The following is a 26,279-nucleotide window of genomic DNA, read 5'->3' on the forward strand; positions in this document are numbered from 1 at the left end:
GCCTGCATCCCTGCATAAAAGTGAATTCAAGGGGAAAAATAACTGTCTAGGAAGAGAGCTTTGCACCAAGCCATAAATCTAGATCAGGGTGGATTTGATTTCAATCAAATCAATTTAAATCACTAGTAAGTAAGACTTGATTTAAATATTTTAAAAAATACAGAAAGACTCATTCTTGCTGGTATAATCTTAATATTTACAATCAGATGCAGATTTCATATTTAGAATAATAAATTTTCAGAGTAGGTTTTACAGTTATATCAAAAATTACTGATTTGGTTATACTATTAGAAATACATAGATAATTATGAAATTATTGGGAGGTTTAATAAGTTAACTTTATATTTGGACAACATTTCTGCTGTACTTTATTAGAAGGAGAAAAACAATCATTTCCTTAATAACAAATAATTTATTTAACTAAAACAATAACATTATAGCATATGTATCCATGCTTGTTAACTGGTGTTAATTTTTTTTAAAAAAATAGACTTTTTTTAGCACACATGAGAAACTTAAAACAAATCCTTATTTCCTGATGAATAGCCTTTGGGCTATAATGTAATTTAAATAGAAAACTTATCTTTAGAAAGATTCTTCCTCCAAAAGCATTTTATTTTAAAAATCCAATTTAAATAAAAAAAGATTTAAATTTAAAAAATCTTATTTTTATTTTTTAAAATCATTGATTTTTATCCACTTATCCCAAACCCAACTTGGCTATGGGAGAGGTTGGCTGTGGTCCTGCGCTGTCAAACCTGAGCATCATGAGGAATTAGAAGGATCTCACAACCCCAAACAACTTCATTAATAAAATCTGTTGCCCAGGCATCCTGCAGGAGCTGACTCATCCTCGGAAGGCAACTGACTAGAGTCCTCTCTAAATATGTTCATGGTTCTAGAACCACTTGGCCCTTCTATCTTGTTAGGAAAGTCCCTCACACCATCCCCTAGCAACAAGGTAGCGTGCATTTATGATGCTGGAAGAATCTGTTTTGGAACACTGGGGAACAGTGCAAAGAGTCATCAGGATAAGCCCATGTATTTTGGGTCCTCTGAACACGCGTAAGATGAAGCAACATATTTGCACAAGGAATCAGACCATCCAAGTGTCAAAATGAAAAAGGGGTGGTGAAAGGGCTGCCAACCCAACTCCACTGAGAGCACCACTTGCAAGCCTGCAAATGGCTTCTAGGTCAACAAAGATGCCTGACAACTTCAATATATATCATCTACTGTGAGTTTCTGTTTTATACAAACCAATCGCTAATTAATTATCATCTAGTGAGTAGGGAGAAATCCCTGCATTTTCTCCCTTCCTTGGAGAACTGAGTGTTGCGACCAGCAAATAAGCATGAGGGCAGGAAAACTTGTTTCCTTATTTTTTAACTAGAAAGTTTGCTTGGACATGAAACATTTACTCATGGTGCTGGAAAGACTCTAAAATCGACCTTTGGGTTGTGGACCAAGCCTATTTCCAACTTATTTCCCCACCCAGTGCTTTACTGCTTGAACAGTCCGTCAAAAATGAGCATCATCTGTGAAGATAATGTTCTGTAGTTTAAGGGTCTTCTATCAACTCTTCCCCTTCAACTGCAGTTCCCAGAATTCTGACTTTTATTAAAGTAGTAAGTGCTTTAGTTAAAGCTCAATTAAAGATGTAATTGAGGACATAAGGAGTTAAAAGGAAGAAGGAAATGTCCCTGAGCAGGCGCAGAGTGCATTTATTTTACCCCTGGGTTTGCCATTTGAGTCTTCACACTCATGTTATCTACCTTGCGCAGAGACATAGTCTGGTATATATGGAAAGCAATGTTTGAATACACTTGATAAATGTAAAGTCTTTGCTTTTGTCACAATGTGAATGAGGCTTGTTTGACTATAGTTTGGCTTTGGGAATACAGCAAGGGTGCCCTTCCCTTGGAGAGTTCGGACGAGGCAATGGACAGATCCGATGACGAGACAAACCCCCAATACCAAGGACTAACTGGTCTGCGGAACTTAGGCAACACCTGCTACATGAATGCTGTCATACAGTGCCTCTGCAGTGTTTCCCCGCTGGTGGAATATTTCCTCTCTGGAAAGTATATAGCATCGCTAAACAAGTAAGTTAATGGCCTTGCTCTGCTTAATTTTGGTTGTCCGAAGATGAGAGCCTGGACTGGCTCTGGGATTGAAGGGCTTGTTGGCAAGGTGTCCCCGGAGAGCTCCCTCCTTTCTGACCCACTTCCACTCGGGATTAGGGGGAAGCCCATCGCTACAGCACTTCCTCCTAAAGGTAAAGGTAAAGGGACCCCTGACCATTAGTTCCAGTCGTGACCGACTCTGGGGTTGCGCACTCATCTTGCATTATTGGCCGAGGGAGGCGGCGTATAGCTTCCAGGTCATGTGGCCAGCATGACAAAGCCGCTCCTGGCGATCCAGAGCAGCACACGGAAACACCGTTTACCTTCCCGCTGTAGCGGTTCCTATTTATCTACTTGCATTTTGACATGCTTTTGAACTGCTAGGTTGGCAGGAGCTGGGACCGAGCAACGGGAGCTCACCCCGTCACAGGGATTCGAACCGCTGACCTTCTGATCAGCAAGCCCTAGGCTCAGTGGTTTAACCCACAGCGCCACCTGGGTCCCCACTTCCTCCTAGGGATGCCTCATTGATTCCGTACTTTATCTCAATATCGGTCTGGGCGTTTTAGTCAGGGGGGACAATAATATGTCCCCAGTACTGAAGTATTATTGGGGGCCATTCTGTGGAGGAGCCTTGGCCTTGGAGGATTTCTAGCTTGTTGGAATCCTAAATCCTTACTGATATACGGAATGACAGCACCCTTCCCTGTCCTATAGAGTTTACATGTGAAGGAAACCATGCCCCTCTGACTCCCCCAATTCTACCAGCTTCCTGTTATGCCTGCTAGATCTACCCTCTCCTCCTAAGAACAAGGACCCCAGCTCACCTATTTTGGCTCAGAAGCTTTTACCGTTGGTATAACATAAAATTGTAGAGTTTGAAGGGACCCCAAGGCTCACCAAGTCCCAACACCCCTGTAATGCAGGAATCTTGGCTAAAGCGTCCATGACAGACGGCCATCCAACCTCTGCTTATAAACCTCCAAGGAAGGAGAGTCCACAACAGGCATCCCCAAACTTCGGCCCTCCAGATGTTTTGGCCTACAGCTCCCATGATCCCTAGCTAACAGGACCAGTGGTCGGGGAAGATGGGAATTGTAGTCCAAAACATCTGGAGGGCCGAAGTTTGGGGGTGCCTGGTCCACAACCTCCTGAGGGAGACCGTTCCACTTTCAAGCAGCTTAATGTCAGAACGTTCTTTCTGATGTTTAGTCGGAATCTCCTTTCTTGTAACTTGAATCCATTGGTTTGAGCCCCACCCTCCAGAGCAGGAGAAAACAAGCTTGTTCCCTCTTCCATGTGGCAGCCCTTGAGATATTTGAAGATAGTGATCCTGTCTCCTCTCAGCCTCCTCTTTCCCAGGCTAAACATACTCAGCTCCTTCAACTATTCTTCAAAAGGTTGGTTTCCAGACCCTTGATTGTCTTGGGTTGCCCTCCTCCGCACACATTCGTATGCATGGTGTCTCTCCTCCAACTGTCTTTGATACCTCTCTGAAGGCTCATCCGTGCTTCCATTTGCCCTGCTGCTTCCCCCAGGAAAACCCACGGTTTAGCTCCAACCACATACCCACGACTTTGGTCCAGCAGGCAAATAGTTGTACACGTGGCATTCTGCACCGGAGACTGTATCCTTGCTGGTTTTCTACCTGCAAATCTCTCATTGTAGGTTATGCTTTTAAGCTTGGGCTTTGATAGGTCAAAAAGGGGAGGTACAGAGCAAAAGAAGGCTTTGCACAGCTTAAAAGCAATAATGAAATCCAATCTAGTAAACAGTAGATGGAGGCTGATCATGGGGAGCTACTTCCCAAAGGCATAATAATAATAATAATAATAATAATAATAATAATAATAATAATAATAATATTATTTATACCCCGCCCATCTGGCTGGGTTTCCCCAGCCACTCTGGGCAGCTTCCAACAGAAAAATAAAATAAAATAGTCGATTAAACATTAAAAGCCTCCCTAAACAGGGCTGCCTTCAGATGTCCTCTAAAAGTCTGGTAGTTATTTTTCTTTTTGACATCTGGTGGGAGGGCGTTCCACAGGCCGGGTGCCACTACCGAGAAGGCCCTCTGCCTGGTTCCCTGTAACTTGGCTTCTCGCAGCGAGGGAACCGCCAGAAGGCCCTCGGCACTGGACCTCAGTGTCCGGGGCAGAGCGATGGAGGTGGAGACGCTCCTTCAGGTATACTGGACCAAGGCCGTTTAGGGCTTTAAAGGTCAACACCAACACTTTGAATTGTGCTCAGAAACGTACTGGGAGCCAATGCAGGTCTTCAACCTTTACACAGTGTAGCAAGTGAGATGTATACGTTTAGCTACAATGCTTTGAGCCATTGGGTTGCTCACAGAATTCTAGGAGCCATAGGGGATCATTCTTTTTCCAGTGTTAACCATGATGGATTATTATCTGGTTCAAAATTATCCTGCACTGCCCTTTTAATCTCTTAAGGGAGGATGGAGAGATAGCGACTGCTTTTGCTTATTTGATGAATGATATGTGGCTGGGGGACTTTGACTGCGTGTCCCCAGAGGTGTTCCGCCTGGTCATTGGTGAGCGATACCCAGCTTTCATCAAGAAGACCCAGCAGGATGCCCAGGAGTTTCTGATTTATGTCTTGAATGAGCTGCATGAAGCTCTCAAGAAGGTGAGTCATGGAGTTGAATTCAATTAACCAGCCCCACTAGCACCAAAGCTTGTGCAAGGAATTCCACAAGCAGACTAGGGCTTTCTCCCTTTTCCTCCACCTGCACCCCTTAAAATCGGCTCTGGCGGGCTAGGAAAATCCCCAGAACATCACCTGGGGGAAAGGAGAGCGTTCCACCTGGCAATGTGAAAAGCTTGCGCCGACAGCACGATTGCCAGAGTGCTATGTTGAACTCCTCTCTGTCCATATAACTTTCCACTCTAGCTGTCCACTGAATTGCACTGAATTCTCATCTTTTGCAACACATTGTGGCAAAGTTCCACAGTCAGATTAAGACGGTGAGAATATTATTTTTGATTTAAGCAGTTTGTCTTCTACTTCCTCAAGAGCTGGTTGACAAATGATGCTGTGTGCGCGCTTGTCTGCAAATCACCCCCTCCAATATCATCCTTTTCAGTGTAACAGCTATGAGACGCTAAATGCACTTAGTCAAGTGTTACGTAAGCATGTGTGAATGTTTCACTGGGTAAAATATGATCTGGGATGATTTGGATGAGGTCTGAGGAGCCCTGAGCTTCCTTTTCCCCTCATGCACTACAATTTCCATTTTTACTTCCTGAGTGTTTTTGTTTGTTTGTTTTTTTGCAACCCAGAGTTTGCCTGTTTCCTCTGAACTAGATGAATATGATTATAAATCCACATTCAATCCTTGGATGGCAAGCCTGGTTTGTGGACATAACCATTTTTCACTTCATTGCACTTTTAATTTGTATACAGGTGACTCTCAGCTTGTGCTGGGGTTGCATTTTGGGGATAGTGTGTAAAGCCAAAATTGTGTGTAGTCAAAACACATTGGGTTCAGTGGTATTTTCCCCCAACACCTGGACCCTTTACACCCCTTTTTTAATTATTATTTTTGCCAAGTGCATAAAGCTGAATGCACACAAGTTGAATACACGTAACTTGTGAGTTAACCTGAACTGCCTATACACACAAGCTGAAGAAACAACAGAAACACAACGAAGATCACACATAACAATCTGATCGGATATAAGTCATAATAAAAAAAGACTTAAAATAAGCACCTACTATTGAATAAAGCAATAGTCAATAGTTTATTTTATTTACGCCACACTGGCTCTTCGCTTTCAACAATTACAGAAAAAAAATATTAAATTGTAATCAAATAAAAAGAGCAGCAAAGTCATAATCTGTCAAGAGTCAGGAATTAAATGGTGGAAGGGACCACCGATAGCCCAGGATCCTATAGCCTCATGTAAGGCCAAATAATTTCCTTCCCTTAAAGAGGAAAAACAATACAGTACAGGAATGTGTATTCAACATTATTTTGTGATTCAGCCAGAAGCTTAGCAATAAATCATTCAATTCCAGCTGAGACTTCAATGAGCAAATTTACAGTGGGGACTTTATGCATATAGGAAATGGTAGAGGAGGTTGGAGGGAGTAATTACTGACAGCCAAGCACTTGTTTTTAATGCATATGGGGATAAATGTCATTTTAAAATCTGAGCCATCATTTAAAAAAACCCAAAATAAAGGAATCGAGGCCTAGCCCTGAGACTCTGATACGGAATCCGAATGGGATTGTTATGCTTTTAGCGGCAATTTCTTGCTGTGACCGAGGATGATTTTGAAGCAGACTTTTAGTTACAATAGCAAACAGGAGGGTGGAAATATCGTCTGTGACATGGCACATCTCTTCCCTTGCAGACAAGTAGGAGAAGAAGCCAGGGGACCTCATCGTCTGCTTGGGAATCTAGGGGCTGCATCAGCGAGTCCTCCATAATCACCCGGCTTTTTGAAGGACATCTCAATTATGACATCATGTGTTTGGAATGCCAAACGACGACATACAAAAACGAGATCTTCACCGTATTATCTCTTCCCATCCCTTACGAAACTGAATGTTCGCTAGAGGTATTAGCTTCTCCCTGCTGAACAAAGATGCCCGAGCTCAAACCTGTCTTAAATTGTTGCTGCAATGTTGATTTTAACCCTCTTCAGGCAACTTGCCTGCAGGGCTGGAAACTGCCAACCCCCACCTGTCAGAGTGCAAGCCCATCACTCCATAGTGTAGAGCATCTATCTGCCTTGCAAGCAGAAAGTCCCAGATTCAATCCCGGGCTTCTGCAGGTAGGGTTGAAATCCTGGAGAGATGCTGCTGTTTAGTGTAGACCAGGGTTTCCCAAACTTGGGTCTTCAGCTGTTTGGGGACTACAACTCCCATCATCCCTAGCTAGCACGGCCAGTGGTCAGGAATGATGGGAATTGTAGTCCCCCCCCCCCGAAAAAAAGTTGGAGACCCAAGCTTGGAAAACCTTGGTGTAAACAATGTACCAATGGTCTGACTCAGTATAAGGCAGCTTCCTATGTGTTCTTCCTATGCGTTCCTACATGGTAAGCAGGAACATGACTATGGGTCATACTCGTCCTGAGATGTTGATCACAGGTAGGTCTCTCTCACTGCAGTGATGGGTTGTAGTGTTTAATAGCTCTGCAGCTACACAAAGACAAATCTTTGGGGAGCTAACCCTCACAAGTTAGATAATTAGAACGCCTCTCTTCAGCTAGAGTGACTTACGAACAATCCGTTAACACAAAACAGTGCCTGCCTGCTGACCAGCAATCTAAAAAAACATGATGCACAAGCAGAAAGGGACAGGAAGGGAATGTTGGAGAAGCAAACTCAGGTACCAAATCTTAAATGGTAGATCTCATAATGATCAGGTGGTATAGGAACAGCTCAGGGCAAGGAGGTGCGTGATTTGAGCGTGCCTTGTGATGCAAGTTGGTGGAAGGAACCCAACTTCCCACCCCTCCTATTGAAGCAGCCTGATGGAATGGCTGCTGCCAGGTGACAGAGCCTCATGGAGCTAGTCTTTTCAGCAATTATGGAGAAGCAGTCTGCAGGTAAGTTAGTTATAGTCGTTTGACATGTTGGCTAATAATTCCACCTCTTCCTCCCCCCCCCAAAAAAAATTCCCCACCTTTTTTGGGGCCCAGGAATGCATTGAATGCTTCTTTCAGCAAGACATCTTGACTTGGAACAACCAAATTAACTGCTCCTGCTGTGGGATAAAGACAGATGCTGCTGTGAAAGCCAGCATAGCGAAGGCGCCAAAAATAGTTATCTTCCATCTAAAGAGGTACCGTTCTTCTTATTTACAGCATTTCATGTGCTCTCCAGGTTGCTGTGGTCCAGGTCACAAATAAATGGTTGCTTAAGATGGGGAAGGGGGAATAGTTTGCCAAGTAAGTTAGGTAAACTATTTGCAAGGGATTTCTGATTACGATAATTTCTTTTCAGGTTTGACTGTCAAGGCAGTTATAAAAAGAAACTGAAAACCGACATCTACTACCCATTAAATAACCTGGATTTGTCCTCTTACATATATCCACTCTTTCGGAAAAACCCAAAATACAGCTTATTTGCTGTGGTGGTAAGTGACATAGACAATTATTTATTCTAGTGCATATAAGCCTGAATCACATCAAAGCTGGAGAATGATATGGCAAGAAAAGCTGAGAGGGATAGGAAGGCGAGGACACTGTCTGGGAAACAGGGTACTTTGGGCTCTTCAAAACACATCTCGCTCTCTATGATCAGGGAGACCCAGGTCAAAATGGCCACCGGCCTGCTTGCTAAGTGCCATAGTCACATTACAATTTCTCAATGTGCTGGTTGCAGGGGAAAAGGGGTGGTAGTCATGAACGAATGAACTTGGAATGAATAAACAAAATGTTCTTGGTTAGCTTTTGATTTATTGCTATTATTGTTGCAGAACCATTTTGGAGATCTGGATGGTGGCCACTACACTGCGTACTGCAAACACCCCCCCACCCAAAGCTGGTACAACTTTGACGACTCTCAGATCAGCGAGATCCCAGACCCTTCTGTGCAAACGTCTGCAGCTTATCTGCTGTTTTACAGCAGTCAAACTTTCTCTGTGCCGGTAAAAAACCAAAATGGCTAGGAAACGCACTGAAAACAATTGCGTACATAGGATGCAGTGGCACTGTTAGCAAACTTTCCCTGACCCGGGACGGCCAGGTTTCGAGTCATCCTTAAGGAAGAGGAACCACATTTCCAAATACCTGCGTTCAGGTTGTACGTGGTATTTAGAAATGGGATTGTGAACAGCTTCTCTCTTCAGCGAAAAGATGGGTGCCAGGCATGAACTCATTTTCAGTAAGCTTTTGGAGAAAGCAGCAAACCGCTAGATAAATAAAGTCTTCCTGGGCAGCCAGAGTCTAAAGGAGTGTTGTTTTTTATTATTATTACAGAATCCAAGATGAAATATAATTTTAAATGGGTTATATACATATGCATATATATAGCAGACCTTTGAGACCCAGGGATATAGACCCACAAGCCTTAAAAGGGGCACAGACACTCAAAACAAGTATTATTAAGCTGGACCAATTATGGCCCTGTCAGGAGGAGAGCTAATGACAGCAGGAACTGACCGCCTTCATCCACTCAAGTTGTACCCAGTGTAAGGCTCAGGCAACGCAGGGTAACAGTGCCCTCCCCTCCCATCATAATACCACTCTTTGGGATCTAGATGGGATTATTTTCACAAGGAGTAAGGGAAAGCCAAAAATCCAAACTTGTCAAGTGTCCAAAACAGGCAAAGAAGTTCTTTAACAGGCCATCGTATTTTCAAATAATTACTTCAATAAGTTATTAAAAAGGAAAATATCAATTCTCTAATATACACATTGTAGGGTGTGTGCAGGTATCAATGTCATAGCTCAAACAAACAAAAAAATACAGCTGTGCTCTTCCTTATCTGTAAGAAAAACAAAAGCCACCCCCTTTCTGTTCTAGTGGTTCTCAAAGGACCACATACCTTTATTATATACATAGTTTGCATGTGCAAGTGTGCAATCAATATGTACACATACATTCCTACCTGTTTATATCATTCTAAGATATTCACAGTAGAATCAAGCTTAAGGTTAGTGTGAAAAGGCATAAATGTGGGAGACAAAAAAGATATTGTTGGGTTCAGGGGCATTTTAAACCCATATATTAATGACTTTTAAAAATGGCTAAGCTAGATTTATCATTTTGGAGCATTACTAAAAATAAGTCGTTTCAAAACTAGTAGTTCCATATTATTAAACAGCAGAGTTAACAATTTTTGGACTAAGCAATAGCACTAACAGACACCTCAGCTGAGAAACCGCTGCAGACATCTTCTTCCTCAGCAACGGACCTTTTACTCATCACAGCTCAGCTTATTATAGGATGCATTTACAAAAAGACACCAATATTCTTCAAATGTTTCTTTATGTGGCTATATCGGCGGTTCGCTGTTCAAAAGAAGTGTAAAGGAGGATATAAGCAGCTGAGGATTTCACAGAGGATGCAGAGATGTCCGAGACTTCATGATCATCAAACTTATACCATCGCTGTTTGGCAGCATTTTTGCAGTAGGCTGTGTAATGTCCTCCATCCAGCCCTCCGTAATGATTCTAGAGGGAACAGGAATGAAATTAGGGGACCGCAAAATATTTGGCCCTAATACTTTCCAGTACTCAAAAATCAAGGCATAAACTACTCCCAAGTGCAACTGAAAAGAATAAAGCCTTCGAGGGGGAAATGTTAATAAACAACACTACATTGCACATGGGTGATGTTATATATAGATTAATTGGCAGGTAAGATTCATAGCTACAGAAAATTACTTACAGATACTGCAAACAGGTTGTATCTCTTCAAGTTACTCTTTGGGCCAATAACATATTGTGATAAGTCAAGGTTTTCCAATGGGAAGTCCACTGATGACTGAAGCTTTTGCTTCCACCGTCCATCGTAAGAAAACCTAGGCATGAAAAGCATTAAGAATTACATTAAGAGCTGAAAAAGTATTACAGAAAAACTAAAGCAAGGATTTCCACGCTGCTGTTCATTGCATGTGTTATGCCACCATACTGTTTTGTTGCTCCTGTTTTGTGTTTTTATCTTGTGAACTGCTCTGAGATCTTCTGATGATGGGCGGTATATAAATCTTATAATTAAATTTAAAGTACAATTTCCCAAAGTGCCACCTCACAGACCAATTAGTTGCTTATGTGACCAAATAGCAAGATGGCTTAGGATGAATAGAACATCCTGAAAATCTCTTGCTTTTTTAAAAGGAGTTCCTTGGGTATAATTAAACCCAGTGCTGGGTGAAATTTGACAAGTGGGTGGAGCTGCCCACCAGTCAATCACCCAACACCACTATGATTCTGTGCTTTGAAGCTCCAGTTGTCAGTTGTGTAGACTAGTTGAAAGTCCTTTTGCAAGAAGCCCTGTGGGAGTTTTAAAGAGCAATGCAAAACTGTTTGCAAAAGGGCTTTCAAATAACCCTGCACTGTGCTTTGGCTGCATGTACCTGTTCCCAGGAGAGCAGCCAAGACAGAATTCACCTCCACCCATTAGTTGTCATCACCATAGGAGGGATGTCAGCTGACTAGGCGTGGGTTTTGAGAAATGGCATTCTGGGCTGAATTTGACCCCGTGGCAGAGAAGATTGGCCTGCGAACCAGAGTTATCCACCAAAATGTAAAATAAGCCCATAAGAGACTCTGAACACACTACATTTCTCACCTCAAAATACGTGTGGTTATGCATCCTCCAACACTACCCGCATGCAAATATATACTTCAGAGATTGTATTTCTGAACATGAAACACAACTCAGTGCTAGAGTACTTCTTTTCATGAAATTTTTTCCCGGTTCAATTCTGTAGCAGCACCAGGTAGGGCTTGGAATGTCTCTAACATCCCAGAGAGCTGCTGCCAGTCAATATGGATGCATATGGACAATATGAAGCAGCTTCCTGTGTTTTTTAAATATATATAAAAAATCACCTTAGAGCTTTTAGGAAGGCTAAATTATCTGTACAGTTACTTTTGAGTCTTACCGCTTTAAGTGCACTAGCAAAACGGGGGGCAGCTTCCAGATTTCTAACTTTTTCAAAGAATCTCTTCGGGTTTTGCAATGACTACAATGAAATCTATTGTTATCCGTCAGTTTTTCTTCTTTGGAGAATAATCTAAGGCATTCCTGGGGGTGGGAGGCAAAAACAAAAAACAAAACACAACCTGAATTCAAAGGTTTAGAGCAGAGGTGAGGATTTATAGGAACAGTTTTGTTGAAAGAAAAACTGGGAAAGTTAAACATTGTTAACTAGTGACCTAAAGTCACTCATTTGACTAACCTGTAGGGTGCATTTACTGGTAGATGCAAGTGGCAAGGACAAATGCATAAAAGCCTCAAAGGTCCGAGACTTTTTGTGACACGTAAGACACTGAACTGTGGATTTGAACTGTCCTTGGAAGAGAGCAACGATAACTGATTCATTGAGTAGTTTGTGTTTGTGCCAGGCAAGTTCCGCAGCTTTGAAGTCATCCAGATGTTCATTATTTTCTTCTTTGTAACGTTTTCTGTTGTCAGCCTGGAAAGTTGGGAAATGAACAAAAAAAATGCTTTAAAGCATACCTGAAGCACATGAAGGTAAGTTTTACAGACAGGAACATCATCATGTGGAGCTATGGAAAGACAGAAGGAAGGTGATAATGCCAAACATGCAAACATTGAAACAGATTCTTTCAGCACCCTGGCTATGTTGTGCTATTGCTTTTTTTTTCTTGGCCAGAAGCATGGAAACCTTCTGCCAAGAGTCACAGATTGGAAGCAATTATTTGTACATGCGAGAACAGATGGATAGTTTTCTTTGAATCCTTTCGTTTGCTTTTCTTACCACTATTCTCCTTTTCTCTCGTGTTTTTGCTTATTTTGCTACTGTTGTTTTATCGTTACAAATATACACTTTACCTAATGTGTATGTAAATTTAAAAAACGAGCAAATGCATCTTTTTTAAAAAGAGTCACATTTCTTTAAGGGTCGCATACCAGCAGTGAATAGTGCCTCCCCTCTTTCCTCCCCCACCCCCTAAGGGAGCAGCTGCCAGGCAAGTGACAGATTGCTCTTGATAGAGGTCTGAACAAATAGCTTGCAAATGTGCCTAACTTTTATCTTTCTTCGCTTGTTTCAGTTCTTGCCCCATTTGCCCTCCTCCTCTACCCCCGACTGCCCTGCCCGCTACAACAAGCCTCCGAGGTTTACAGCAAGCTTTTAAAGCAGGTGAGTATCACCAAACCCCATAGTGAAGATGGCGTGGAAAGCTAGGGCTGAGCAATTGGGGTTTGGGCTAAAGGCCAACTGGAGAGAACATGGGAAAAGCAAGATTCAAACAGGTGATTCAAATCTGTAGCTCAGCTTTTCAGCTACATTCCACACCAGTCTGTACACTATCTATCTACAGCAGGCATCCCCAAACTCCGGCCCTCCAGATGTTTTGGCCTACAACTCCCATGATCCCTAACTAACAGGACCAGTAGTCAGGGATGATGGGAATTGTAGTCCAAAACATCTGCAGGGCCGAAGTTTGGGGATGCCTGATCTACAGTCATACCTCGGAAGTCGAATGGCTTGTGACTTGAATGCTTTGGCTCCCGAACGCTGCAAACCCAGAAGTGAGTGTTCCGGTTTGTGAATGTTCTTTGGAACCCAAACGTCCAATGCTGCTTCCGCGGCTTCCGATTGAGTGCAGGAAGCTTGTGCAGCCAATCAGAAGCCGTGCCTTGGTTTTCAAAAGTCGAATGGATTTCCCGAATGGATTCCGTTCAAGAACCAAGGTACAACTGTGTTTGTGTGTATAATCAACTGAATCATGCCAGCCCTGCTTGTAATCTAAAGGAAGTTCTCAAGCTTGGGTAGCAACAGGCCTCCTAATTGAATTTGGGGAAAACTGAAGATGGAGAATTCAGTTGGCAACATTCTCTTGTGTCTTCTCTAGCCTACCTGCGCAGGGAGGTCCAACTCAAAAGCTTTCGATATGTGGAACAGAGTCTACACATACAGAATGGACTGTATCACTTAATTGCTGCTGGGTTATCATGTTTTTGAATGCTCCCTTATTTTAACACATTTTAAGCAGATATGAGCCCAAAAGGCAAAGGGATGGGATAAAGGTTTTCTTATTTATACTAACTTTCTATTTGAAGTGAGTTTTTTGGGTTGTTTTTTGTTTACATGGGGGAGCGTTGGAGAATGGTGTTCCCCCATCTGCAGTCTGAAGTAGTACAGTCCATTCTGCAATTTTACTCTGCTATTTGTGTAACCTAACTAGGAAATGGCAGTTGCAATGGATTGGAGAAACGAGACACACTCAAATGAGGTTATAACCATAACCTCCTTTTTGCAGAGCTTCGTGTTTTAGGAACAGAACACTGAATAGTTACAGTGGCATCCAAGAGTGAAATGAAGAACAGGTTTTTTTTTCTATCACACTCATGACATGGCAAAACAAACAATAAATCTATGTACTAGAGAGAAGATGGATAATAAAGTTTTGGTTTACTTACTCTCTAAGAGGACATCATAGTTTTTGTATAAATAGGAGGGGGAAAAAAGACTGAAAAACAGATCTTGCAAACAAAAATATCCAGTTATTACACAGCTAATTTCAGGAAAGGTAAGCTAGATGAGGATAACATGATGGACAAACCTTTTAAAACTGAGCTCAGTTAATAAGAAAATAAATCCTTCAAATTCAAAAGGAAACTATTGTAATTGTCCTTGACAGATTGTGCCCAATTCCTTGATCGTTACAAACTGGATATTGCAAAATAAAAAAATTCCTTCAGTAGCACCTTAAAGTGCTACTTACTTCAGTATCTGAAGGAGTGTGCATGCACACGAAAGCTCATACCAAACTAAAAACTTAGTTGGTCTTTAAGGTGCTACTGAAGGAATTTTTTTATTTTGCTTCGACTCAGACCAACACGGCTACCTACCTGTAACTGGATATTGCAAAGCAGTTTTATACTAAAGATCTTGGCTATATTTATAGATGCTTTCTCCTGAAGTAATTCTGATTAGAGATCAGTTAAGCTGCACACATCTGCCTCTGCATTAGTTTCTCATTCTTTACGTGGGCATTTTAGCAGAAAGAAACGATGATGAACTCGATGGGAAGAAGAGTGAATATTTTGCTGTAATTAATTAGGGCTAGCATTGGTTTGAGAAAACAGAAAGGCAACCTTTCTGGTAATCACTCATCTCAACCAGGAGTTCCTAGAAGTTGTCCTCATCAGTACATAAAGAATGGTGCTTAAATACCCCTAGTATTTGTCTTCATGCTATTTGGCAAATGCAACACAGGAGTGGGGCTACTCTGCACAGTCCCACTTCCTATTTACATGTTTATTTTACACATAAGTAGAATGCCTAGGTAGGGCTACATTCTCTATAAAAAGCATGAGCGATCTCATGATTTTTGCACCAGGTTTCCGCTTTTAGTAAACTGCTTAATTAACATAGACATTGTTCTGCTGCTTCAGGTCAAAAAGTCTCGTCTAATTTAGTACAGTATATCACCTGCCAACTGTATCCCAGCCAGATAACCCTATGAAGCTCAAAAGCAAAGCATTCTCCATTGTTTCTCTACAGCACCTGGTTCTAAAGAGCTATATGGAGTCAATATGGTGAACTGTCCCTTCAAAGGGGGGGGGTAAAGACACAAAAGCAGAATCCAGAACAGCCAAACAAGGACTGAGCATGCTCAGTGGCTACAAAATGTTGAGTGTGTAAAGCTATGGATAGGTAGCAAAACAAGACTTTGTTAGAATGTCGCTGAAGATTAGGTTGGGAAGTTTGTAAAAAACACTGTAAGATAAAATGTATATGATACACTGTTAAAACTGAAAATGCATGGGGGGGCAACCAACAACAGAATGTTGAGTGTTTGTTGGAATTAAAAATGGGAAATGGGTGTTTGTAGAATATAATGGAGCAATCTAAAAGGCAGCTGGCTGGTCAGCATGCTAAAGAAAAGCACTCCACACTATGACATCTCGATGGAGGTCCCACTTGCTCATTGGTCTATGCTAATAAACATCATAAATCCCATGGCAAATATAATTATGCAATGAGTGAAGAAATACTTTTTAAAATTTTACAACCAAAGCAGTAACACTTTAGATTTTACAGGTGAAACTCGGAAAATTAGAATATCGTCGAAAAGTGCATTTATTTCAGTAATGCAACTTAAAAGGTAAAACCAATATATGAGATAGATGCATGACATGCAAAGCAAGATATGTCAAACCTTTATTTGTTGGAATTGTAATTATTTATTGTTAGGCGGGTCAATTATAAATGGAATGTAATTAATGAAATGTAATAGCGATGTTTGTTTTTGTTTTTTTGTTTTGCTTATTGTATTATTTTGTATTATTGTAACTATTTGTTTTATTACAGTGGAATTTCCAAAAGAAAGCATTTGTAAAAATTAAAACAAAAACAAAAAATAGTAAGTTGCATTACTGAAATAAATGCACTTTTCGACGATATTCTAATTTTCCGAGTTTCACCTGTAGGTCAAACTAGAGGTGATGTTTGTCATGTAGTCTGCCCAGGTGTGCTTGAGTACTTCCTTACTCTCTTTAAAAATATATACCCCACTTTTCACCATCTAGGCATCTTCACATCTGAAGGCAGCCCTGTTTAGGGAAGTTTTTAAATGTTTTATTGTGTTTTTAATACTCTGTTGGGAGCAGCCAGAGTGGCTGTGGCATTGTGGCAACCCAGTCAGATGGGCAGCACACAAATATTATTATTGGTCTCAAAGTGACTTACAACAATACAGTGGTACCTCTGGTTAAGAACTTAATTCGTTCCGGAGGTCTGTTCTTAACCTGAAACTGTTCTTAACCTGAAGCACCACTTTAGCTAATGGGGCCTCCTGCTACCACCGCACCGCCGGAGCATGATTTCTGTTCTCATCCTGAAACAAAGTTCTTAACCCAAGGTACTATTTCTGGGTTAGCGGAGTTTGTAACCTGAACCGTTTGTAACCCGAGGTACCACTGTAAAACATGCAGAATTTAAAACCTCAAAAATTTAAATTCTATTTAAAAAGCAAAACAAAACCCAAACACTTCAAATAGCTTGTAAAAGCAGAAGTGCAACCCCCCGTTTTCCCCATGGTCCAAACAAAAGAGCAAATACAAAACCTTTTGGTTGGGGTCGGAGGGGTTAGCGTGTTAAATTCTGAAACGAAATGCTTAATTTTCACCAAAAATCAAACTTACTTTATTTAAATCTTCATGTAGACCATCCATTAAGAACAGAAGCAATTCTTGAGAGTCTTGCTGGCTGTACCCTGCAAATTGGTCATTGATCTTCCCAATGGTGAATTTAAAGTCTTTTGGACTGATATATCTGTATTGTCCTGTCCAGAGAGCTTTTACGATAATGCCAAACTCCTCAGCAATTTCACCTTTGTGCCCTAAGAAATTTGACCTGCAAATAACAAGAGAGTTTAATGGCTGGCACTGTTTTTAGAGACACAATTATCTGAAACAAACAGAATGCTGTTACTTGCACGTTTATCCTTATTCCCCAAGTGCAGCAATATCTACATCAATAGTAAAACACTGACTAAGTGAGCATATTTTGCCTACTTTGGAGAATGCTGTATGGCCCCTAGCCTTCAAAGAGGCCAGGCTGGCTGGGACATGAAAGAGGGTATTAAGAACATAAGAAGAGCAGTTCAGTTCAGTTAAACATCCAGCTGGTTCAGAGCTTTTGAGAACTTAAAGAAGTCACTTGATCCAGGGACGTATCTATTAGCCTATTGCGACCTCTTTTTATTAATGGTGTCTGCACCTGCTCAGGCTGCACAGAAAAAGCAATTTGGTTCCAGAAATTCATTCTGATTGTGCCGATAAAATCTGACTGATAGAATTCTACAGGATGGGGTATTAGGGTGCAAAAAACAGCCCAGATCCAATGATCCCCAGATGGTGGAGATGTCAGGGGCCATCCTGGTGCCCAGGCATCTTCACTTGGTCACAAGCGGTTGAAAACCAGGTTCAAAATGCCCCTGGGGCCTGGCTAATTTCAAAAACTGCCCACACTGGTCAACTGGATGCCAACAGAAAGCCCACTAGCAGCTGTCTTCTCCCTTGTGACTCCCAGAAACTGGCATTCAGAGACACATGGCCTCGGGCACATTGACACAGGCATTCTCCACTGCAGGGCCCAAGATGTGGAACTACCTGCCCCAGGAGATCTGCTTAGCTATCACTTGGTCACACTGTCCAGACTAAGGCTTTGCCTTGTTTGGCTGATGGTACTTATTTTTTAGAGCTGATGCACTTTAATCTGCTGTATTCCATTTGATGTTTTGTTGTTTTCATATTTTGTTTTGTACTTGCCTTAGCCGCTTTCAAGATAAAAGGAGCAAGGCGGTAGATAGAAGAAGAAGAGTTTGGATTTGATATCCCGCTTTATCACTACCCGAAGGAGTCTCAAAGCGGCTAACAATCTCCTTTCCCCTCCTCCCCCACAACAGACACCCTGTGAGGTGGGTGGGGCTGAGAGACTTCAGAGAAGTGTGACTAGCCCAAGGTCACCCAGCAGCTGCATGTGGAGGAGCGGAGACGCGAACCCGGTTCCCCAGATTACAAGTCTACCGCTCTTAACCACTACACCACACTGGCTCTCAAATAAGAGTAAATAAACCAAACCTTGCTTAAAGATAAACCATGTCTAATGGCTGTTCAGTTCCGGGATGGGAGATGCCCTGGGAAGACTATGCCTACTGCCTTAAGTTCCAAGATAAATGTGCTACATAAAATAAACAACACTACAATTTCGCTAAAGCAGCATATCTAAATAGATGAAACAAGTTTCACACTCAGCTGTGTGTTAATGGAAGCAGTCAAACAAACAAGCAAATAAATACCGGTTGATATCATCTTGATACAAGTTTCTGTTGAAATAATCAGCCAGGTGTGGTGCATTACACAGGCACTGTAACACAGAGTTCATATAGCAAGTGTTTCCCAAATTACGGAGGCCCGTCAGAGCTGGTCCCATTCCACCAAATACAGGGTTGAGATTACGAATCTGAGATGCAGAGAGCCTGGAGATTTCAGTTTTAGGATAGCTTACTGGTCTGTAAGGAAAGAGGTAATATTAAAGAGTGAAATGTATTTTCATGCTTTTTTTAGAAAAGCTGAGCCGATCCGTCTCTACAGTGTCACTAGCATGGCTCTCATGAATCAATGGAACAAAAGTGAGTTTCCCCAAATCTGTAGGAATAGACAAGTATTGCTATATAATAATATTAACTGCAGCCTTTTTCATTTTAGTGAGGTGGCAATGACTTTTTATTTTAAAAAGGTTTAAGCGCTTTTGTTACATATGCCACTGCAAAATTTTACTTTGTAGAATACTAATACAGATTAATACAGATTTAACCTTCTCTGTCTGCTTGACCCTCTTACGAGACTTTAAAGTGCTTAACTTTGTCTTGATCATGCCCAAACTCATTCAGATTATAAATACTAAAGAATACTCGAGAGTCTTTGTGATACCTTGCTCCTTTCAGATAACAAGGTATCCTTGCCCTAGCAAGTTGTACGTTTTAAAATAGAAACATCAGGCTTTCGAAGGAGGGAAATGAAGGGTTTCAAAGGATGGAAATGAAATGCTGAACAAACAGTATCCGTGTGTGCTAGGACCGTGTGATATCACCAGCTAAATATCATGATATACTGATATACACCACAATGTCTGAAATAAGGATGTAACAACGTAGAGGCAAATGGGGTAATGATCTGGCAACTGCTACTACTTAGGGGTCAAAAACGGATATGTTTTTACTTACCGTTAACATATTGTTACAACTGTTATTTTATAGTACAGAACTACAGGAGTGGCAAGAATCAGGAGAGAAGCGATTACTGGCTTTCCCCATATCACAATTTTTTACATAGTGAACACACACATGCATCATGATTTGCGATGTATCGCTATATTATGAAACCGATATCACAATGTGGACTTCAAACTTATTCTGGACAATATACTGAAACAACAGCCAGTTCTAGTATGCGGGTGGGCATATATATCTGTGTATCCATACACACACTTAAAAGGCTTGCATCAGATTTGTTCTAACAAGCTTTTATGGGAATAAACACATCTCTGCAATATCTACATTGTGCATGTGTGGAGGAACCTTTGGCCCTCCGGATAAACGGAAATCCCCATCAGCTCCAGCAACCATGGCTAAGGATGATGGGAGTTGTAGTTCAGCAACATCTAGACAGCCAAAGGTTCCCCACACTGGACATGGTGGAATGTAATTACACAAATGGCAAACATTTCTAATCCTTCACATATTTCACTAACTGTAAAAGACATTTTTGGCAGATACCCTAGAAAATCATGTCTTATAACACCATTTGTGAGTTTCCAGCAGACGTACTTGTTCTCACGGTTTATAGTAGGCTTGACGGTGATTTTCTTTGTCTCTTCCTCTTGAATGGCCTGAGTTATGTCTGGCGAGGAGTAAGAGCGCTTTAATTTGGAATGTTCCCTTTCCCGCTGATCAACAGCCTGAGTCTTTGGCTTATGTGTCGGCGGGGTCGATGGTGGGGTGGCTGATTGAGTCATTTCTGGTGGATACATGTGAACTGTATTTGTTGGAGTGTGGTAGTAACGAAAAGTCCCCGTGACTGGCTCCAGAAACTTCATGTGACATGTGCACAAAGAGAAAAGGGAGCAAGTTACATGACAACTGCAAAGATTGCGCAGTCACTTTTGAAATTCGTATTTCTTTCCCAGCATAACCCAGATGGAAAAGTATTATAATGGCCTCTAGAGTGATGGAATATTAGCATATTATTGACTTGTGTCACTCCTCAGTCTTACAGGTTTAACTTCTGGGTCCAATTATATGGCCATTATTATATTTTTTTTCTCAACATCCAAACAGCAAATATAAAAATGGGTTCAGTGCAAGAGTGTTCGTAAGCAGAAAAAACCCAGAACATCAGAATACATTCTACTCACCTTGACCCAACCAAGGGGCAGTCCTGGTATTATCCTCCCCATCTCCTCACTTCGTGCCCTTGTTAGTGGCTCCCGCTGAAACTGAAAAGAACAACACAGATCAAAACTGTGGGTCTTAAAAGATATATATACCTACTTTGGTTATCCACAGCATCTTGCAGGCTTTCTGCATAAAGGAGATTATGTGTTTTGAAAATTCAAAAAGTTCAAGTTATCAATGTTTTGGGCTAGTGCAAAACACCCCGGTTGCACATTAAAAAATCCAAGCATAGACAGGATGGTTCCTTCACGCTACGTTAGATACAAGCCACTGTAGCTATTGGGTTGTATTCCACTAAGTCCTGCTCAGAGCTGACCAATTGAAATTATTAAACCTATGTTAGCATAGCTGCCAAGTATCCCGTATCCGCCGGGAAAACCCCTTTTTTCTTACCGTTTCCCGGCGGTCTCCCGTTTAGCGGAAAATCCCGGTATTTTCCCTTAAATCGGGATACTTGGCAGCTATGACTGTGGAGGAGAATGCAATTGTTACCCGGCCATTTTTCTGGTGCCGCTTGCCCTTCGATGGGCACCAGAAAATGGCGGCGCCGGAAGTCGCTTCCGCGCATGACCGGAAGTTGCGTGACGCGACTTCCGGTGGCACTTCGCCCTTCTATGGGCATCAGAAAATGGCGGCGACGGCACCAGAAGTCGCTTTACGTGATTCCGGTCATGCGCGGAAGCGACTTCCGGCGCTGGCGCCGCCATTTTCTGGTGCCCATAGAAGGGCGAAGCGCCACCGGAAGTTGCGTCACGCAACTTCCGGTCATGCGCGCGCTGCCGATCCCGGATATTTACAACCCGGACTTGGCAGGTATGTATGTTAGACGTGTCCATCAATTTCTATAGGTCTACTCTGAGAAGGACTACCACTGGCTGCAACCCATTATTATTATTTATGAAAAATAAAATATTGAAATGTATTTTATGAAATGTAACACAAACAGTTACATGACAACAAATGTAAATTGAGGCCATGTTATGACATCGGCTCTAGGTTTCAGCAGCTAGACACAGACACCTCACAGTGAATTTACTTTATTTTTTTCAGAGTCTTGTTCAGTATCATCTCTAATGGCTTCTGGCTTTTGGGTGTCTCTTTCTGGTTGTCCTGTAACCACAGTCTGCTGTAAAAGATTTTGAAAGAGAAACTTTCAGTTTTCATTAATTAATTTATCAAGCTCCAAAACGCCTCAATGTTAGTATAACACAGCAACCTTTTTCAGCTATGGGCTGGTCTACCGTCCCTCAGACCATGTGGTGGGCCGGACTATTTTTTTGGGGGGGGGGATGAACGAATTTCTATGTCCCACAAATAACCGAGAGATGCATTTTAAATAAGTAAAAACACTCAAGTAAAAACACTCTGATTCCTGGACCGTCCGTGGGCTGGATTGAGAAGGCGATTGGGCCGCATTTGGCCACTGGGCCTTAGGTTGCGTACCCCTGGTATAACATGCAATACACAACAGGATCACATAAAAAACACTGACAAATTTGAAGATGTATTTCAAAGTGAAAATTGCTAGCTGAGTGGATTGTATATAATGAATACAACTTTCTAAGACTCACACGCAACTAGCCCAAACTGCCCTGTAAGAAAATTGCTTCAGAACCTCTGGATTCTGAGCTGGAAACCTGCAGGGAGTTCCAGTCCTTGAAAAACTCTGCTGAACATGCTTGGTATTGCTGCTAGTGAGCAGCTCATGTTTCAGTCAGATATCTGTGGGGGTTTTTTCCAATGCACATTATGTCAGGGAATTTTTCTCTTCCAAGAAAGCAGCAAGTCATGATCAGTAAAAGTGATCAGTAAAAACAACAGTGGCAAGCTATTTTTATATGTATCCGCTTTTGTGGGGGAGGGGAGGAAGAGCAAAACTCCTTAATCAGGAAATCCTGTAAATGAATTGGTATTTCACCCATGTTTCAGTTTAAGAAAGGGTGGTAAAGCTGTGGCCAGTGGGCCTTACAGCTTCATGGCCAGGGTTTTCATGGCCTGTAGAGACTACCAATGTTTTATTGTGGCAAGGATTTAAAAAACCAACACACCTCTGAATCACCGTCTTCCTTTTTTTTTTTTTACCCTTCTGTTGTGTTTTCAGCATCTGCTGCCTCCTGCTCTACAAAACACCTAGCAATCACTTCTGTGCTACTCTAACCTTATGCAGATGCTTGAAAATGTGGGTGGCTTAGTGCCTTCCCAGGAGCCCTAAGTGACATGATAGGTTTACTCACCCCTCTACCACATGTAGCAGAGTAGTGGGGATGGGTGTGTGGGAAGCCCAATGTACTTCCTGTGTGAAAGGTTCGCAGGAAGGTTTCCTGTGCGAGATAAAGGAATCTGTGGGAGCGTCATTAAAACCTCCCAAGCCCCTTCCCTATTAGGAATGTGCCAATTCACTGGTCTGCCCTCCACAATTCACCTAAGTTGTGAAATTGCCTCATGATAGGGCTGGAGCTGAAACAGTAAAGGTGCCTCTCAGGCTTTGATAGAATTACTAATTTAGACAAAGCAGGATGCTTGCCTTTTATGCCCATGAATTGCTCACCTTGCTTGAGCCAGAATCCACCCTCATGGACGCCCGGGACTCCTCTGCAAATCTGCGCCTTTGCATTTCTGGTGTCCAGGTAACCTTGTCTTTTTCACTCACAGCAATTTTGTCAGTGTCCGGTTTTCTGACTTCAGGGGATTCATTTTCGGTTTTGCTTCCTTTTTTCATGTCTGTGAGCTCCTTGGGCACATTCTCCACCTCTTGCTTCTCAGCTGCCCCTTTGTTGGCCGGCTGGTCTTTTTCTCCCTTTTTATCTTTTGCTTTCTGGTGATGCTCCCTGTCTTCCTTCTCCCTCTGCTCCTCTCTCGCTCTCTGCTCTTGTTCTTGCTTCTCCTGCCTCAGCTTCTCTCTCTGTTCTTCCTGTTGCTTCTCCTGCAGTTCTTTTTCTTGCTTGCTTTTTTCCAACTGGGAAGCCTTTTCCGCTGGTAGGTGGCCTTTCTCCTCCTCTTTCAGACTGGGCTTAGCATCCAAGGGAGGCTTTGTGGAACGATCTGGAACCACTCTGCCATTTGAAATGAGCTGCTTGCCAATGGTTGGGCTTTCAGCTCTTGGCCTGTTATCAGTGTCTGGTATTTTTGCTGAAGGCTTTTTTGTACGATCAATCTGAAAGGGCAAAAAAGTTAAATGGACATTTTTTTGTAAGATTTGCTTGCTACGTTCCCTCAAAGATCACTTAGTGCCAACATTCTCTACTCACTCTTATGGCTTTACAAAGGTATTTCAGTCTGAGCAAATGTATTGCTTTATTTATTAACATCCTGCCTTTCCTCCCGAAGTAACCCAGGGCAGCAAACACGTCAATTATAATATACGATTTATAAAAACAGTTAAAAACTTATTTAAAAACCCACACGATCAACTACTTTCATAGCTAAGAATATCAGGGTTACCAACAACACATCTTTCAGCCACAAAATGCATTGATAAACAGGAATGATTTTAGACCCTTCTTAAAAGTTAGTAATGAGGGAGAATATGCTACAACCCTAATGCAAACCCTGCACACAATTGGGGCGGGAGGAATTATGCTTGTATGGCCTAGCCTGTTTTATCTGAACATGGGTTTTCTCCTCATCCTGGGAGATTAAATCCTCAGTTGCCCAGAATCAGGTCTTGCTGTAGTAAGAGAAGGGAGAAAGCCCCACTGCTCCCATCCTCTTCCCAGGGAGAACCTACAGGGGTGAGCAGGTGAGAAATACGTATTTGTAGTTGTGGACCATTTGCATTTCTAAGATGAACAATCCTCCTCCCCTAAACATTATTTATTAAATTTATTAAATACTTCCCACATAACTCCCCAAAGCAATTTAACAGTAGGAAAAATCCCCACACATAAATACAATTTCAATCCAGCGCTGATAAAATCTGAGACAAAAATCTCCACTCAAACGACTTGTCTTCAACTGCCGCTGGTGTGATTTTTATGCTCATATCGCTCTGCTGCTTATTGTTGCTTCTCCGAGTATTTGTTTTACTGTTTTAATGGTCTTGTTATCTGCCCTGGAAGCGATAATGCTGAAAAGAGCATTGGAAATTTCCAAACAGAAGCCAATTCTGAATGCTTCTAAAGTCTCTTGTAGTGCGACTCAAGTAGGTTTGCTCTGCCAGTTAAAAAGAATCACCCAGCAGGTTACACAGGCCTAAGGTTTATGATTTTTGTCCATGCAGAACAAGGTATTTTCTTCCCCAACCAGTTACCAGGGTCTTTCCTTTATGTTTCTTAGCAAGGCAGCTGGAAACATTTACAAGATAGCTATTTCACCTTGCAATTATTGTATTACAGTGCAGGCCTTTCCTCTCTCTTAGCATTTCAGAAAAAGCAGGCTCATGCTACCTATAGCAATTCTATAAAATAAGGCAAAAAGGTGGGCCTGTTATGCCACAGTCCAAGTAGAAAGTTTTTTTCTTGCTAAGAATCACTCACCTGAGGAATAATCTTTACTGCAGACACTGGTTGGACTATGGCAGGTAGGTTTTCAGACTTAGCAGGAGTAGCAGTTGATCCACAAGGAGTTGGTGGTCGAAACGTGTCCACTCTCTCTTCCTGATTGTTTGCAATATTAGGTCTTTCGGTAACTTCCACCACAGAAGGTTTTACATAGACAACAGGTACTGGAGATGGAGCTGGTTCTTCCAAAGATGGGTAAGTAAAATCCACTGAAACATGCAAAGGTTATGATTTTGTTTTAAGAAACTTTTCTAAGCGAGTTAGGAGAAATAATGTACTTTTAAATGAGCTGTTACACAAATGTGTCCCCTCCTCTGCCGCAGTCAATGTCCGTGTTGGAGGAACACCTCTTGGTTCTGCCCTTTTGAGAGATTACACCAGGGATGGAGAAACTCCAGCCTGCAAACTTACCTTGGCCCTGTCAAGGATGTTTCCCAAACTGTGCCCACCAGCTGACCAGCTGATGTCGCTGGGGATGCCGGTTGATGGGTGGGAAAACAGGGCTTTTCTCTCCCAATAGAGAACAGGATCACCCAGCCTAGGGAGCAGGATTTAATCTCCACTCATTGTCTGACGAGTGCACATTAAAGATGGGAGGAAGATTGGGTACTGCCCGTGGCATGATAGAGGTGGAAACCATCTCTCGCATCCTGCTACGATGTCGTTTTTACAGGGATATACGCTTGGTTTTTATAACCCGTTACACAGAAAATTCCAAGTGGGCCTGAACCTCAATGTTTAAAATCTCTGATAGAGGACGAGGATCCAGAGATCACGTTAAAGGTGGCCAAATTTTGTGCGGTTGCCATAAAACTTAGGGAACAAGCTCTATTATTACAAAAACTAAGGCCTTAGAAGCAAATAATAGATAATATTGTAGAGATTAAGACTTAAACCACATTCTAACTGTTGCCATAATTGTATTGTTTATCGTTATACTGATTGTTAATTTAAATCTAACTTTATTGTTTCTGATTTGTTTAGTAGAGTATGTGTGTCTGGTCTGAGACCGT

General features: G+C 42.0%; 2 protein-coding genes across 13 annotated transcripts in view; one reads left to right on the forward strand and one right to left on the reverse strand.

Annotated features, from left to right (window-relative positions):
* The first annotated feature begins 1,044 nt into the window (after positions 1 to 1,044).
* USP50 (ubiquitin specific peptidase 50) lies at positions 1,045 to 9,049 on the forward strand. Its single transcript, XM_035131124.3, has 7 exons — positions 1,045 to 1,237; positions 1,905 to 2,105; positions 4,582 to 4,777; positions 6,509 to 6,715; positions 7,802 to 7,944; positions 8,106 to 8,238; positions 8,581 to 9,049. Exons 1-7 carry the CDS (start codon positions 1,185 to 1,187, stop codon positions 8,770 to 8,772), a joined length of 1,125 nt encoding a protein of 374 aa, XP_034987015.1. The 5' UTR covers positions 1,045 to 1,184; the 3' UTR covers positions 8,773 to 9,049.
* The window catches only part of USP8 (ubiquitin specific peptidase 8), a 43,497-nt gene continuing 26,266 nt past the window's right edge, over positions 9,049 to 26,279 (reverse strand). For 6 of the 12 annotated variants that reach the window (XM_088657215.1, XM_035131121.3, XM_035131118.3 and 3 more), the window contains 11 exons: positions 25,243 to 25,475; positions 23,316 to 23,921; positions 21,804 to 21,893; positions 20,728 to 20,808; positions 20,141 to 20,403; positions 18,611 to 18,823; positions 16,953 to 17,163; positions 12,013 to 12,249; positions 11,716 to 11,858; positions 10,497 to 10,629; positions 9,049 to 10,279 (listed from right to left, as the gene is read on the reverse strand). In XM_088657215.1, the coding sequence (XP_088513341.1) occupies positions 10,094 to 10,279; positions 10,497 to 10,629; positions 11,716 to 11,858; positions 12,013 to 12,249; positions 16,953 to 17,163; positions 18,611 to 18,823; positions 20,141 to 20,403; positions 20,728 to 20,808; positions 21,804 to 21,893; positions 23,316 to 23,921; positions 25,243 to 25,475 (2,396 nt within the window). In that variant the 3' untranslated portion in view covers positions 9,049 to 10,093. The remainder of the gene's footprint in view (positions 10,280 to 10,496; positions 10,630 to 11,715; positions 11,859 to 12,012; positions 12,250 to 16,952; positions 17,164 to 18,610; positions 18,824 to 20,140; positions 20,404 to 20,727; positions 20,809 to 21,803; positions 21,894 to 23,315; positions 23,922 to 25,242; positions 25,476 to 26,279) is intronic. The other 6 variants (XM_088657219.1, XM_035131123.3, XM_035131122.3 and 3 more) reach the window with 2 other exon arrangements.

This window comes from Zootoca vivipara, chromosome 13, assembly GCF_965207765.1.
Source record: "Zootoca vivipara chromosome 13, rZooViv2.hap1.1, whole genome shotgun sequence".
In the NCBI taxonomy this organism is placed as follows: domain Eukaryota; kingdom Metazoa; phylum Chordata; class Lepidosauria; order Squamata; family Lacertidae; genus Zootoca; species Zootoca vivipara.